Raw genomic sequence first — 16,070 nt, 5'->3', positions numbered from 1 at the left:
GGCAGCACGCGGGGTGGGGGGGGGGAGGGCAAGGGGTGGGGGGCGAGGCCCCCGGGAGCAGCGCGCGCGCGAGTGCCCAGCTGGGAAATGCGGCTCCGAATTAACATCGTCTGTTTCATAATCAGTTTACGGCCCGCTTTGGGGCCAGCCACTTCCAGAGGGGGAAGGGCAGCCTGGGTTTCCTTAGAACGCACTTCAGCCAGACTGGAGTGGGGAGAAGGAGACGGGGGACGGCACAGGGGATAAGGGGGAGAGCGAGCTGCTCTCCCAACCGAGGAAACCGGAAAACAATGCCCTCTCCCCTGCCTTCGGCCTCCTCCTCGGACTCAGTGTACCCAAGAGAAGGGATATACCCCAGAGGAAAGGAGGAGGTCTGGGTCCCGCTGTCCCGAGAGACGGGATCCCTTCTCGGCCCTCCCCGCGAGAGACGGGATCCCTTCTCGGCCCTCCCCGCAACCCTCCCCCAAATTCTGATTTTCTCACTCCCCCTGCCGCCCCCCTCCCATCTCCACTCCTGGCAGCTGCCACGGAGAAAGGGGAAAGGAAGCCAAGGGGGACTCCAGTTTCCTTTGGTCCTGGTCTGGAGTTGACCATCTCTCTATCGCGACACCGTGAGCCTGGTCCTGGAACACCGCTACCCCACCCTCCAGCCCAATTCAGACTTGGTTGGGTCAGTCCCGAAAGGTGAGGGTGCAAGGCGAGGCCAGAGCCCGTGCGAGTGAGCCTCCGCCGGCGGGGCCAGAGATGCTCCCGCGCCTCAGCTGCGTCCCTGGATTCCAGGGCGCCGGGGCCCTTGGCGGCGAAGGTTCGCGTCGTGAAGAATTTCGAGGGCAGGGGGCGGCCTTGGAAGCTTCCGCTGCCGTCCTCCCCACTGGTGACTTCTCCACCTGTAGGCGGCGGCGGAGCGAGGCGGTGGCGGGTGCGGGTGGGAGGAGCGGGTTTCCAAAATACCCTTTTACATCTCTGATAAGAGTAACCCGGCCGCGCTGCGCCACCCGCAACCCCCGAGGGAGCCCCTTCCTCGGAAAAGGGAAGGTGAGCCTCCTCCAGGCGGCAGAAGGGCCTGGCCTGGAACCTGCGCCGGAAAAGAGATTGAGGGGACCTAGGCAGCCGTGGAAACGCGAAGGGGCTCGGGAGCGCGCCACAGCTTTTCCCTGCCAGCCGCCCTTTTGGCCCAGACTCCTTGGGGGCTCCTCGAGAGGAAATGCTTCTGAGGTCCCACGCTACCCAGGGCTCCGCGCCTGGGTCCCACTCGTCCCTAAAACGCCGCAACGCCCGGGGAGCATCCCGGAGAATAGAAACCTGGGGTTTCCCCAGCCCAGCAGCGAGAAGGCGCCGTCTTCCTCCCCACCCCCGCCCGAAGTGTCAGGTTTCCTCCAGGGGAGGGGGTTGGTTGCGAGGGCGGCCTTCGCGCGCGGCCCAGGCTGCGAAGTCTCCTCTCCCCAGCGGCGGCCAGGACCGCGCGCGCACACATTCATACACACACGCGCATTCACACACTCACTCGTCCACAGACACACACGCTCCGACGCTCTTCCGAGGCGGCGGCAGAGATCGCTGCGGGCCGCGCGCACTTTCCGAGCTTCCCGACTGGCGGGGCGCGTGGGGCGGGGCGCGGGCAGTGGAGAAATTGATAACAGATTCGGCGGATTACTGCGGATCTCTTTGTTAGAGGCGAAGCCACACAAACCGAACCCACTCTCGGCCCGACGACCCCGGGGCGAGTCCACTCGTTCACAGAATGGGGGTCAACTGGGAGCGGGCCATTTGGTTTCTGCGACTCGGGTCTCTAAGCTCCAGGCTGGGGGCAGGCCGGAGGTGTCCCAAAGGGGACCCGGCAGGAGAGACCCGCGAGTCGCGTCTCCACTTAACCCCGCGAGCTTGGCCGGAAACACCTTGGCCCTCTTCCCGCTCCAATCCCCGCGCAACCCAGCAAAGGCCCCACAAGTTTGAAAGACTGAAGGAACCCACAGCAAACTCACTAATACATCTACTCTGTAGGGTGAACGTCCCTGCCTGTTTACCAAGAGATCTGATCCGAAAAGAGTACGAAATGAGACCTCTCCGGAGACTGTAACAATCGAGGGTAAAACAAAAGTTCTGGGCAGAAGCTGAGTTTACCAAAGAACGGAGTAAACATTTTTGAACTATTTCAGGGCCCAAGGAAATCGACTTTACCCCGGGGCGAGTCCACTCGTTCACAGAATGGGGGTCAACTGGGAGCGGGCCATTTGGTTTCTGCGACTCGGGTCTCTAAGCTCCAGGCTGGGGGCAGGCCGGAGGTGTCCCAAAGGGGACCCGGCAGGAGAGACCCGCGAGTCGCGTCTCCACTTAACCCCGCGAGCTTGGCCGGAAACACCTTGGCCCTCTTCCCGCTCCAATCCCCGCGCAACCCAGCAAAGGCCCCACAAGTTTGAAAGACTGAAGGAACCCACAGCAAACTCACTAATACATCTACTCTGTAGGGTGAACGTCCCTGCCTGTTTACCAAGAGATCTGATCCGAAAAGAGTACGAAATGAGACCTCTCCGGAGACTGTAACAATCGAGGGTAAAACAAAAGTTCTGGGCAGAAGCTGAGTTTACCAAAGAACGGAGTAAACATTTTTGAACTATTTCAGGGCCCAAGGAAACCGACTTTGTAAGGATCCTTGGAATCTGTTCCTAGTGTGCGACAAGTAGGAGGGTTGCGGGCATTTGAGAGGTTCAAGCACAAGGGAGGGGTGAGGTGGGGGTAGGGCGTTCGTTCGCACGCCCTTGTTTCCGGCCTCAGAACAGATCCACGCAGTCTGCTTATTCTGTCTCTCCTCCAAAGCCTTCGCACTGGATTAAAAGTGTCCCTAAACCTTCTTTATGAATTGGCGTGCAGGCCGGGAGTGATGAGGGAGAGAGAGAGAGAGACAGAGAGAGAGAGAGACAGAGAGAGACAGAGAGAGAGAGAGAGAGAGAGGAATCCGTCACACTAGTTTAGAGGACGTTTGGGGCAGCAGAAAGCTTTGGAACGCACGCGCAAACTCGCGCGGCCCCCAAGTCCGAGGCCGGAGGCCCCTAAAACGAAATTCCCCGGAGGGAGGGCGAAGATTCTGGACCCTCGGCCGACGGCGCTACCTCACTTGATCTGGGCATCCCCTGCCACCTCCACCCTCAGCCCCCACCCCCAGTCTCTGGGAGCGGAAATGATGAGGGAGAAACTGGGAGGAAGAAATTAGATTGACCTGGGCTCGCGGTGGAGAAAAGCACAGGAAACCCCAAGAATCCCAGTTCTTAGTGGGAGATAAATTTTGTTTCCCCCCCACCTGCGATCTCTCCCGAAAGCAAGGAAAGAGACGGAGAAAATTGCAGGAGAAAAACTCAGTGGCAGCCACAAAATTGGGGCGTCCTGCCCAGGGGAACGCCGCCGAGAGAAGCAGGAGGGGATGATGGGCTGAAAGGAGGTCCGCTTTGGGGGAGCAGACAAGGAGCCAGAGCTCCGCCAAGGGTGCCTCGGGAAGTGTCCACAGCGCTGAGTGCTGCGTGGGGGGGTGGGGGGCGGGGGCCGTGTGGAGCGGAGAGAGGAGGTGGAGGAGAGAGCTCCTTGAGCCCAAATCAGTGCAAGGAAGGTGTGCAGCCTCTGACTGCCCTGACTCAGAACCGACACCAGGTCCGGTAACAGGGCATATCCAAGGGAAGAACGGTGGCCAAGTCTAGTTCTGTTCCCTGCCTCACCTCATCCATCCCCGGACGAGGCTCTCTAGACTGCAAGACAACTCTCTGTCTCTCTGTCTCTCTCTCTCACACACACACAGATGCCACTTCCACCTTCCCACACAAGATGTCTAGCTCTGTCTAGGCACAGGCTCTCAACTCTGTCCAGAAGAGCTGTTTGTCGGCAGGAGAAAGAAAATTAAAGAACACTTCAACCCCCACTCTTCAGAGGCAGTTTCAACTCCACTTTTTAATAGACAAGGAAGAGGCCGAGAGGGAGAGAAAGCACCACTTGTCCTCGACCACAGGGAAAACTGGTGAGAGCGCCAAGGCCAGACCGGAGACTTCCTAGGGTGACGCTCCTGTTCCTTGCTATGCCCTGGAGAAGGGGTACCAATCCTTCTTCCACTTGCCCGAGCCCCATTTGCTGGGTCGGACCCTTGGCCCCTTCCTTATTAACGCAGCCGCGCAGTGCAGCTTGGCCTCTGGGGGCCTCCGAGGGCCCCTCCTGGGAGAGTGGGACCTGGTGATCTGAAGGGATGTGCTTGCAGAGCCAGAGGTGGGAGGAAGAGGAGAGCTGCTGCCCGCCTGCCCAAGGAACAGACTCCAAGACGTCCTACCTCAAGGCAGCCAACAGGGGGCAGCCGGTACTGCACAGCGAGGAAGAAAAAGGCTTCAGGACTAGCTGAGCTCTGCCGCACCATGCTAACTAACCCCTTGTGCACCGGGGAGCTCCGTTGAGCGGAGGGAAAAGCAAGGGACTCTTTGGCTGGGCCTCCTGGGTAGGGTCTTCCTTTGTGCAGACGGGCCTGGCTAAGTAAGGCTAATATATCCAAGACCCGAAAACAAATGACCTTCTACTCCGCCCCAAAACACGCAGGGCACAGATCCACACACTCGGACACACAATTTCCACTGCCTCCCATCGCTTGCGCGCTTTCTTTCAGCTTTGGCCCCTCGGAACTCCCCTGGCAGAGGCTGTCTAGAAACAGAATCTCCGTATCTGGCTGGAGTAGCCTTGAACGTTGGCGGGAGGGCAGGGGTTGAAGAGGTGCGATCCCACCGCTGGCTCCAAGTGACTTCCAAACAGTAAGCTGTCCATTTAAAGAAAGACGAGAGAGAAGGGGCCCCGATGCCAGGCTGCAATTGGAAAGTAAAACAAGGCCACAGGGTCTCCAAGTCTGGGGGTTTTAAAAACGGGGTTTTTTTTTGGTGGTGGTGGGGGGCTTGTTTGCTTTAGGAAACATCTTAATTACAATTCCAAGCTTATTTTCTAGAAAACTGAAAAGGGGAGAGATCAAGAAAAATGAAAATAAGGATCGAAGCTTGGAGGACAGAGAGGAAAAGTTGTTCGGAAAATACCAAGTTATATACTGCAGGAAGAAATGTTAACTTTCTGTAAAAGTGAACTCTCGGTGACCCTCGGAGTGTGTGACTCGGCTTTAACATACAACTGACAATTAAAACAAACAAGAGTTCACAAACTGCCCCCCGCCCGCTCTCCCAACGCGGAGGCCCAAATGTTTCTAAAGGACAAGGCAGATTCCGCGCAGGGGGCCGGGGCGCGCTCTCCCAGCGGACAGGATTAGAGCCTCCACTGCCAGCCCTCCCCGCCCCCATCACTGCTGCAAACTGCGGAGCTCACCCAGTGGCAACTAATAATGCTAATAACGCGACCCCGTTCTCCGAGCCAGGGTGCACGCTGGCCCCCTGCCAGGCACTCTTAAAGGCACAGGGCCTGCAGCACTTGGGTCCCCGGCTGCGTTGAGTTTGCAACCTGGCCTCTGGCTGCAGAGGGCGAGAGGTGCGCTGCTCGGCACAGTCAGCCCCTAGTCCAGCTTCACGGTCTCTCAACCAAGGAGTCCCCTTCCCCTTTCTGAGCCCTGGCTACACACCTTCCCAGTGCCCGCACTTGGTAAATATTTGTTGAATTGAATCATTATGCTGTTACTGAAATATACAGAGTAAATTACACTCGCATTTCTCAGGGCAAAAGGAAACTCATCCGTGAACCTCTGTGTTTCTGTCTTGTCTCTTCCCCACTTTTTCTCCAAAGTCTAGAAAGTTTGCAGAACGTTTGGTGGGACTAGGTCTCCTGGGAGGCCGAGGCAGTGCGCGGGGCCGGGGGTGGGGGTAGCGCGGCAGGGAAAGGGTTGGGGTCCCCGCCAGCTACGCGGGAGTTCTAGCCTCTCCAGGCAGTAGGAGAAATGGGGGGAGGGATAGGAATAGGTGGAGGGGGGGCGGGATATTTAGTTAACTTCCAAAAGAAAAAAAAGTGGCGAGCGTCGGCGGAGCACAGAACACCTACCTTCATTGCGAGGGGGAGGGGGCGCGGGGAGGAAGTCGCCGCAAGAGCGAGGGCAACCGAAGAATCTGAGCGGAGCGGCCGGGTTAAGCCTGGAGGGACGATCCGGCGCAGAGCTGCGTGCTCCTCCAGGGCGCGTCGGGCAGGCTCAGGGGATTGGAGCCCAAGCGGTCACTGGCGTCCGAGTCTGGGTGCCTGAGCCGGAGCAGCGCTGGGATGCGTCCGTGAACAGAGGGGCGCCGAAGTCCGCCTGCCGGCAGCAGGAACAGGGCCCGGCCGGCGCGCAACAAGGGAGCCGCGGGTCCGGCGAGGGCGCGCAGGCGACTGTTTCGCGGCGAGGCGCTCCCTCTCCAACGTCCATCAGCGACGGCGGTAATTAGGGCTTTCCAACCCCAAATGTGGGCGTGATTGTGCAAAAGACTTTACAACAAATAAAAAAAAAAATTCTTCACAAGAGGGTGAAAAAAATGCCCCACAACTCAACTCTGGCCCGGGGCGGGGGGTGGGGTGGGGGAGGCGATCCGTGAGCCCAGGTGCCCCCAGTTCATTCACACCACGGATTCTGCAGACTCCTGGCGGCTCACGCCTCCTGATCTCCAGCTCCTCCTCTCCAAGTCTGCGGCCGAAACGTCTGCTTCCAGGCGCTGATCCTGCGGCCGCGAGTGAGTGTGTGGACGTCTGTGTACACACACAGACACACACCCAAACACACACACACCCACACGCACTGCAGCTTGGGGGCCACAGAACAATCAGGCGCGCATGGGTTTTTCTCCGGGAGATGCCGCTGAAAACGCACAAGTCGCCATCCGAGCTGCAAGAGTCAGCGCCAACTTTTGTCCTTTCATTTTAGGGTTTGGCAAAAAGGGGGAGCAAACTGGGTAAAAGTTGTCCCCGAAAGTTCTGCCTCCAGTGGGTTCGGGGACGATGCGCGACTGCCCCAGGGGAGACACTGTCTCCCCCCTCCCAACCTCCTTCTTTCCCTTTTCTGGTTAATCCCCCTCTTTTCCCCGCCTTTCCAGGGCGAAGAGGCGCGCGGGCACCGCGGCCGTGGGGCTAGAGAGGGGCGAGGGCGAGGGACTCCGCGGCGGCTGTTCAGCTCCGGCGGTCCATGGCCGGCGTGGCTCCCCACCTCCTCGTTTGGCGCCGGGACGGAGGGGCGGGAGAGTGAGCAGGCGGGCGGCGGGCGTTCGGGGCACGGCGGCGGCGGGAGGAGCTCGCTCGGCAGCGGCCGCACGGAACCGGACTCCGGGCGGCGGAGGCGGCGCCTCGGAGCTTGCAGCAGCCTTCCACGCGATCCTGCGCCCCACAGACAGACTGACCGACCGCAGGGACCACGTCCCCCCCACCCACCCCCCGGCCCTCCTGGCCAACTGCCTCCCTCTCTCCCTCACTCTCTCCGGACTCCTCTTTCCCCTCGTGTTCTCAGAGGAAAAAAAAAAAATAAAAAAAAAATTTTTTTTTTTAAGTTGCAGAACCAAAGGCTGCTGGAAAGGGGGGGGAGGGGAGGGGAGACAGAAAAAACTCAACTTTGCCTTTGCGCATGCGTGCTGAGGCCGACCTATGACAAACTCTGCAGGATTTTAAAGCCGTACCACGAGCTGGGGTGCAGGGGGGCGGGATACACTCCCTGCTCGAGCCCCCTGCTTTTGGCTCCCCATCCCCCAGGCATATGCTGAAAGAGAGAGGTCCACTCCGCAGCCGCTGCCTGACCGCCGCCCGGCCCTCTGCTCTCCTTCCAAAACCGCCTACCCAATGGAAGCTGAACCCCAACTTCAGCCTGGACCCCTTGGCTCACCTGTCCAAGGCCGCTCGCACTGGGGCTGCACGGGGGGCTGTCGCCATGACACGGAATCTCTAGGAGGACCCCCTTCCCATTCTTACCCTTGGGGGAGGGTCCCTAAGCCCGGGGGCTGGAGAAGAGGGTAGGCGCACACATCCTGCACCGATCCCAGTGTAGTAGATTTGGGTACTGGGGTGCGCGTTTGAGCATCTGGCTGCGACCCAACGCATCCAGAAGCGACCCGTGATCCTGCCGGGTTAGATCTTGGCTGGTCCCCTCAGGTGAAAAGGCTGCGAAGTTCGGCAAAACCAGGTTCTGCAGGGCACTGCAACTTCCAGGCACTTCCAAACACCTGTGGTTTTGGGGACCCCGATTGGGCGGGGTTGGTGGACGTGTGACCCCTACCTCCCGCACGCCAGGGGCGCCACCCACAAACAGTGGTTCACATTGGAGTGCAGTTCTTGTTCTCAGCCCTCCCCATCCTCAGCCCAAGGTGGAAGAGACACACACACACACACACACACACACACACACACACACACACACACACGATTCAATTTCTGCCATATCTGGCATGCCCTTGACCTTAAAGCACATAAGCCTTAGGCTGGGTACTTGGGGCAGTGGCTGTTTTGTTCTTTCCATCCCCCACTCCCATCTCTGGCTGACCACCCCAGGGCAATGCTGCCCCACCCTTTGCAAGTCCCTTCCTGACCCTTACTTCTCCCAGCTGCCTGTACCCCTCCAGGGTCCTGGCCTTTGCTGGGCACACCAAAATGGCAGTGTGGGCTTCCCACAAACTGCAAGAGAAGCCCTGGCTTCCTCTGGGGATGGTTTCTTTCACCAGGGGCGCATGCAGACTTAAGAAGGGGGAACCCAACTTTATCATAGATCCCCTTGGGACATCTCCCATTCACCTGAATCCCCTCTCCCTTCACATTCTCTAGGTCTTGACCACATAGTGGTTATTTTCCAATTTCTAATCTAGCCTTAGATCTGCCCATGGGAAGGAGGGTCTAAACAAAGAAGGGTCCCCTCCTGGCAAACTGCCCCTGGGCAGTGTCCCTCCGCAGGTCCCTCCCTCCAGCTCTTTGGCCCATCGGCTGCAGCCTGCATTCTCTCGGCTCTGGGGAACACACCCTTCTCCTGGTCTGGCACCCCAGCAATGCCCCGCAGCATGGCTTCGGACCCAGTTCACCCACGGAGGCTCTGATAAGTGTCAGGAAGTAAGTTGACTAAGAATAGAGTTCCCAAAGGGTGCTGAGCTGAAGCCCCCCACGTGGGGGGCACCTGAGTGCTGGAGGTGGATGCTTATAAGATCCTATTCTGAGAATTTGCTCCAGAAACACTAGCTACCTAACCACAAACCTTTAAAAAAAAAAAAGTTATATTCTGAATTATCTGAATAATTGCCTGCTTCTCTCTAATTGCCTTTGTTAGTGTGTGTAGACAAAGCCCCAAGAGTTTTATTTCCTGCTTTGCTGTCTTTCCTCTAGTGGGAACTGGTGCTAGGTTATGGTTGAGTGTAAACTCTGCAGTCTGGAGTTCCAGTCCCAAATCTGCCTCTTTGCAGCTGTGAAACCTTAGACAAGTCATTTAGCCTCTCAGAATCCTCTTAAACACACACACATGACAACAAAAATATTGATTTTTGTTACAATACAAACAAACAAAAACCAGAGAAATATAATGACCTCACCACACAACAAAGAAAAACAGAAATATGATGACCTACCTGGTAGGAGAGCAGTGAAAATGAAACAGATGACCTTGAAAATCAGGGGTGCAGTGAGAATGAACAGTGATGCTTCTGGAGAACTTAGCAGGGGTCAGGCACGCACTGGGCACTCAATACCTGCTACGCTACAAAAAGCAGCTCTGAAAACAGGTTTTTAAGCTCCTTTGGTGGCAAAGCTGTACCTCCCATGACAAGATCATTTATAGTCTTAATTTATCCCAGTTGGAGTGAATGTTCATACTCTTCACAGATGAAATAGGAACGGTGTTGGGTTACCGGGTACTTCCCCAGACCTAACTGGGGCTATGTGCAAACTAAATAATCATATGCCCCATTTTATCTTTCAAAAAAAATTCCAAAATTTCCAAAAAACCAATCTATCCCCAAGGAGTTCAGATAAAGGATTGTGAATTTTATCTGATGAAATTAATATTGGGTGTGCTGAGATTATACCCCACAAGGATGCACTAGCCTCTGTGACGGTGTTTTTCACGGCTGTAACTCCAGTGCTCAGAGCAGCACCCGGCACTTGGTAAGTGCTCAACAGTATTTGTTGAGTGACCAAATGAATGCATGAATGGATGAAGGGACTCTTTCCAGGGGAAAATGTCAAGGGAAACCAACTGTGAAATCCACTGAGAACCTTCAGTCAGGTTCTGCTCTGGAAAGTCGGGCTCAGTTTTAAGAACCAGTTCCACCACGGGTGCTGGTTAATTTGGCTGGGAGAGGAGCAGACAGTTGGAAGGAGGCAAACGGATGCCTCTTCACCTCCACCTTCAAATATTCTTGTTTAACCTACCTCCAGTTTGTGGAACTCCATGGTTTCCCTTTGCAAACCGCGTGTGCATTTGGATGTGTGCACACAGATTGAGTCATCTGCAGACACACTGGCAAGGCATCGCCATACTCCACTCATTAAAAATGCTTTTGAGTCTGTGGAACAAATAAATCAATATTTTTGGCTGCTCTCCCAACAGGGTTATTTCACAAAACAGAGTGCAAGATAAGGAATTTATGAACGATCGCATCCCTGTGCCGCCTTTCTCAGTGGGAGAAAGCAGGGCCTGGGCTGTCATTCTGGGAAAATCTACCCCCCTTTTATGCCCAGCAAATAATATTTTATGGCCCTAGGTTTATGGTGGTGTTTTAATGATCCGCTGTAGAAAGCGGTTTTCTCTCCGGTCACTAGAATTTGTCAAGAAGGGCTGGAGGCCATAAAAGAGGGACGGGCCCCAGGGACAAACAGGCTCCATCTTCTGAAATAAACTAATAAAGATTTCCAAGATGTTTACTCCTCCACCTCAGAGTCAAGACCAGCCGGGCTGCCGGCAAGGGGCCCACAGATGGAGCCCTAAACAGGACAAAGAGGCCGGAAGGGGGTCAGGGCTTCCTCACCACCGCATGGCCACAGTCAAAGTAATACCATCACATTGTGTTGCCACTGGCCACCAGCCTGGGGGGGGGTGGGGAGGAAGGGACAGAGGCTCCTTTGAGGTTAGAGGACAATTTTGGACACTGGGCAGACTCAAGGAGTCTCTTTGAGAACCTCAGGCTCTCCTCGCACTGGCCTAATCACGGTGCTCTCCTAACTTAGAGCCCTCTTTATTTTTATAGTCAATGGTGCTTTTTTTGTGTGTGTTGGGGGGTGGGGTGCCTGAACGGATGCTTTGTTTTTTTGAGTTTTAAGGGACATCGAGGTCAAACAAACCTAAGTCTGAATCTCCACTCCGCCTCTTGCTGACCAAGTAACCCTACAGGGGTCACTTTCCCTTCTGAGCCCCAATCTCCTCACCTGTAAAATGGAACATATTAGGGATGTTCCAACAATCGAGATAACGTACAAAAGGCCTCGGTCCAGCCTCTGCCCATGGAGAAGACTGCTGTAGTGATTTCAACATGAGGAATATCTGTCCCCGGGTCTCTGGGGAAAATCCTGAGACAAATGAGTTGCCTGAAGAGGGTAGGGGCGGAGGTGTGGGAAGAGGAGAGAAATATGGTAGGCAATTATACATGATCCGCCGGGTCTGCATGGTAGAATTCAATAAGGATGAGGCTGATAAGTGCTGAGATAATAATGAGTAATGAATAAAAGTAATGATTGCCGGTAACATTTATTGAGCTCTTATTATGTGCCAGATACCAGCTCCTGTCTGAACTCTTTAAATTCATTGCTTTGTTTCATCCTTACTACTTCATGGGGTAGATTCTGTTATTATCTGCACGATATGGAGAAAAAAAAAAAAAGGTTCAAAGAGGTCACAATTTCTATAAACCCAAGCTGTTCTAGTATTCTAACCCAAGAGTTTGAACCCTGGTAATCTGAATCTAAATAACAGAGGCTTAACCACCATACTTTACCTATAAATAAAGAGAAAACCACTTTTGTAAAGGTATCTCCCTGATTCCCCAAATGTGCCCACACTTTTCCCCTTGGCCTCTCCCACATGAGGCTTACCTTAGTGGAAAAAGTCTTTTCCTGAAAGCTTCTGATTCACTCCACTAAGCCTCAAACATAAAAACCACCAGAATAAGCCACACCAGGAAAGTCTGATTCAAGTCCAGTTCGGTTGGATGGATGTGTCAAAGATTTGTCCTTATTTCATTCACTGGCGTGCCATGAAGCCATGACTTCCCTGCCCTCATTCCACCAGCACCATCAGCAATCAAAGTATCCATACTCAGCAACTCACCTTGAATTCTGACCTTGTCTGGACAATGTCCTCTGAATTCCCTGTTCTCTGAAAAGGCCTTGGCCTGGTGCTCCTCCTGTGTTATCCCTGACGCGAGAGATGAGGACATGAGGGCTCGCTCTCCCCAGTGCAGCTCAGATCGTATCACAGCCCTGCTCAAAGTCTTGCACGGACTCCCTCCGTTACCAGATAAAGCCTAAACAAGTCGACCTGCCTGGCAGCCACATCGTAATGCATCCTTTGTGCTTGCTGTTCCCTGTGCCTGGAAAGCACCTGGGCACCCTCACTTCATTCAGGTCACCACCTCAATGTATATATCCTAACCTAAGGGAGCCCTGCTGCCTCTGCCAGTGGTCCTCTGAATGATTTTCTTCTTCCATCCCGGTCTAAAATGATCTCATTTCATCAGCATGCATATTTCTTTGTTTTCTGTTTCCCCTCACTAGAATGTAAGCTCCAGGAGGGCAGGGGTCTCATCTATCTTGTTCAGAGCTGTAACCTCCAGTGACCAGCCCAGAGGAAACGCTCAGAATGAATGAATGCATGGTCACGCCCATAGCCACATAACTGCTAAGCAAGGGTTTGAACCTTGGTAATCTGACTCTAAGTATCAGGAGCTTAACCAGTATACTTTACAGATAATTTACCTACAAATAAAGGCAAAACTATTTTTTAATGTCTCCCTGGTTCCCCAAATGTGCCCCCACTTTTCCCCCTGGTCTCTCCCACACAAGGCTTACCTTAAGTGGAAGGAGTCTGATAAGAGAAATAGTTTTCTTCTGAAGGAAGATGGTATTCCATTACTCCCCCTTTTGCCGTACTATTTCTTCGGAAAGGCGATTGTTTTCTTAACTGGCGTTTTCTTTTAAAAGGCAGCTGGCACGGTCAGTCTTGTTGCCCATTCCCTATTGTATGTGGGCCACTGGGCCTCTAGATGCTGGGTTTAGGAGAACATAGGTTAACTATTTGCAGGGGGACCCAAGTCCATTTATTAGTCTCTCCTGAGAGACAGGAGAAAATGTTGGAATTTTATTTTGTCTTATTTATTTACTGGTCACAAATTTCAATATCACATGCCTAAATCTGTGTATTAGGATTTGCAAATCTGATTTGGCTACACTTGGTAATTACTTTTGTTCCCAAACAGCCCATTACCCGGCCAAACTTCTGGGTATGTAGGAGAAGGTTTTCAAATTCTTCAGCTAAGTTCCTTTCTCTGGAAGAAAAATCTAGAAAAGTGTAATATGTTTCAAAATTTTACGACTTAGGCATGCAGTGAAACTGGTTGGCAGAAGAACACAATCTCATTAGAAAGGGGCTGGATAATGTGCAGATTCGGCTCTAAGAAGATTCCAATATAGATCAAATCTATCCTTTCCAGATAAGAAGCAATGAACAAGTTTCCTTTCATGACCACCCGGAAAGCCTACCTGGAGGATGAGTGTTAAAAATGGATTTTGCCTGAAGAAGAAAAGTGCATCCTGGCATCTCAAGACTACATAAGAATATGAACATCTCTTCTTGTTATTTTCAGCTATGTGACACAATTTTTAACTTCAAACCAATGATGGAGAAAATTTTTCAGCAAGAGAGATACATAATAGCAACGTATCTAAATGAAAAGGACAGCATCTCACCATTTAGTCATTTATTTGGAATTCCTGATACCAACCTGTGCACAAAATATCTAGGAAGCTGAGGCATTTTTTTTTTTTAACTTTTCAGGAACATTCTGACTTACAATAGCAATTGCACATCTTACTGAATTTTAACTGGAGTGAATCTCACAAGTTTTTCTCTTCTGTGCAAATATTCTCGACCTCCTTAAAAGGGACAACAAATAATTCCAAATAGCAGAATTAAATCCCAAGTCCTTTTAATTTTGTATACATTGGCACTATAATCATCAATGCTCAATTAAGTGACACTGTTAAGACTTCCCAAATCTGTCTCAATAAATCAAAGAATTTTGGATAAAAGCTTCTTTTCTCCACTTAGTTTAATCCTTAATTCAGTGATCTATAAGTGTCCATTAAGGTCAAGTGACAATTCATTGACTTTGAAAAACATGAGAAACACTCCTAGGGCAAAAGATCCTGATGTCTCTGAATGTATTTAAAGTAAGTGGTTTTGACTTAAGCAAAGATTTCTACTTAACCCAGAAGAAAAGCAGTTACTCCTTGGAAATAGCACAGAATTCAGGAAAGTGAAATGAATAATGGCAAAGGATTAAATTTACCTATTCCAGCCCGTACATATATCTACCGAGTATATACAGGAACATGATGGCTCCACTCATGTGTCATTTGTGGACAACCCTCCTTTCCTCAACCCAGGAGCATGATACTCTCAGTCATGCAGACATGTCATAACAGAGATTAGTGAGTATGTAAGTACCATGCCTCCCTCATTCTGCATGCTCAATTCAAGGATGTTTGAAAATACCTCTTTCTATTTGAAAACGGAATTCAATCCATGTGACGGCATCATCTATTTCAAAATTCAACAACAGGAAATAAAAACAAGTCATAAATTTAGAGTGTCAGTTTGTTGGGACTGAATTATAGCTACAGAAAATAAATCAAAGATCAGCTTGACACATATGGAAAGCAGTAGCCGTGGACATGACTGACAGGCCATTCATTCATTCGTTCATTCATTCTTTGCTCATGCAGCCAATATTTATGGCTCATCTACTGTAGATCATCAACTATTCATTTAACAAGCTTTATGACACACTCATTCATTCATACATTCATCACCTTAGTATTGTGTGTGCCAGGTCATGTTATCATGTTGGTTTGTTCATTTTAGTCAACAGGTAATTACTGAGCACTTATACTAAGCACTAGACCTGAACAGGCTCTAGAATAAAATCTCAAACGTATGGCTGAGAGGGAAGCCCCCCAGATGTGTTTGTAAACATATCCTGGTTGTTACTGCTGCTTGGGTGAGGGCGCTGGCTCTGTGACCTCTTAAGGACCAAGTTCAACATTGGGGATCCCTCCTTGTGCTGGCTGGCCACGCTACAAGTCCCAAGGGGGTCCAGCAAGAGAGAGGGGTTTACTCTGACCCAATGGGTCACCATCAGAAGACAAACCCTCTACATCCATGTCATTGCCAGGGCTCCCAAGCACTGAAGTCTTACAGGAGGCTCACAGAACGGATGCATACTGTCCTCTGTCGAGTGAGACTGGTTTGAGGTCGGGAGAACTTGTAAACAGTCTCCTTTCTACAATCGTGACTACCTACCCCATAGAAAATAGAATTTGCCCCCACTTCTGTCTTAAAACACTCACTCAGGTCTGTGCTAAGCATTTTATGTACATAATATGGAGCCTGACCTGAAGGCTGTTATTATCCTGATGTTACAGAAGGGGAACTTAAGTTTGGATTAGTGAAGCAACTTGCCCCAGGGCATACAGCCAGGCTAAAGATGAATCCTGCAGATCAAGAGTCCTGGTTGGCTATAAATGTGGTTTCTGGGTGAGGGGTTGGGAAGCATCCCATGACATAAGGAGTGTTGAAAATGAAGGCAATATAGAAGTAAGCAGAACCCAGAAATGGAGAACAAAAATGGGACACTGGCCTCTGACCTCGTTGAAGCCCTTGGATCCAGCCGTGCCTGAGGGCCACCTTAACCTCCTTACCTTTCTTTTGTGAAATCAGTTTGAACTGGGCTTTAGCACTTGCAGTTCAAAGAGTTCTGACAATACTACAGTGTTTGGTTGTCTTAGGGAAATTAATATTTAAGTTAAAAAGGCAAATTCAGGGCTTTCCTGGTGGCGCAGTGGTTGAGAGTCCGCCTGCCGATGCAGGGGACACGGGTTCGTGCCGCGGTCCGGGAAGATCCCACATGCCGCGGAGCGGC

At 52.2% G+C, this 16,070-nt stretch overlaps 1 protein-coding gene across 2 annotated transcripts in view; it reads right to left on the bottom strand.

Moving 5' to 3' along the window:
• The window catches only part of WNT5A (Wnt family member 5A), a 26,008-nt gene extending 13,731 nt beyond the window's left edge, over window positions 1–12,277 (bottom strand). The window contains exons 1-3 of one of the 2 annotated variants that reach the window (XM_024123902.2): window positions 12,200–12,277; window positions 11,302–11,460; window positions 10,309–10,442 (exon numbers count right to left, since the gene is read on the bottom strand). In XM_024123902.2, coding sequence (XP_023979670.1) covers window positions 10,309–10,442; window positions 11,302–11,407 — 240 coding nt within the window. In that variant the 5' untranslated portion in view covers window positions 11,408–11,460; window positions 12,200–12,277. Of the gene's footprint in view, window positions 1–5,991; window positions 6,949–10,308; window positions 10,443–11,301; window positions 11,461–12,199 lie in introns of those variants that run through there. The other variant, XM_024123900.3, reaches the window with a different exon arrangement.
• Window positions 12,278–16,070: the final 3,793 nt, after the last annotated feature.

The sequence above is a fragment of the Physeter macrocephalus genome, chromosome 18 (assembly GCF_002837175.3).
Source record: "Physeter macrocephalus isolate SW-GA chromosome 18, ASM283717v5, whole genome shotgun sequence".
In the NCBI taxonomy this organism is placed as follows: Eukaryota; Metazoa; Chordata; class Mammalia; order Artiodactyla; family Physeteridae; genus Physeter; species Physeter macrocephalus.
The sequence above is the reverse complement of the archived record's forward strand: the minus strand, read 5'-3'. Positions and strand labels throughout refer to the sequence as shown.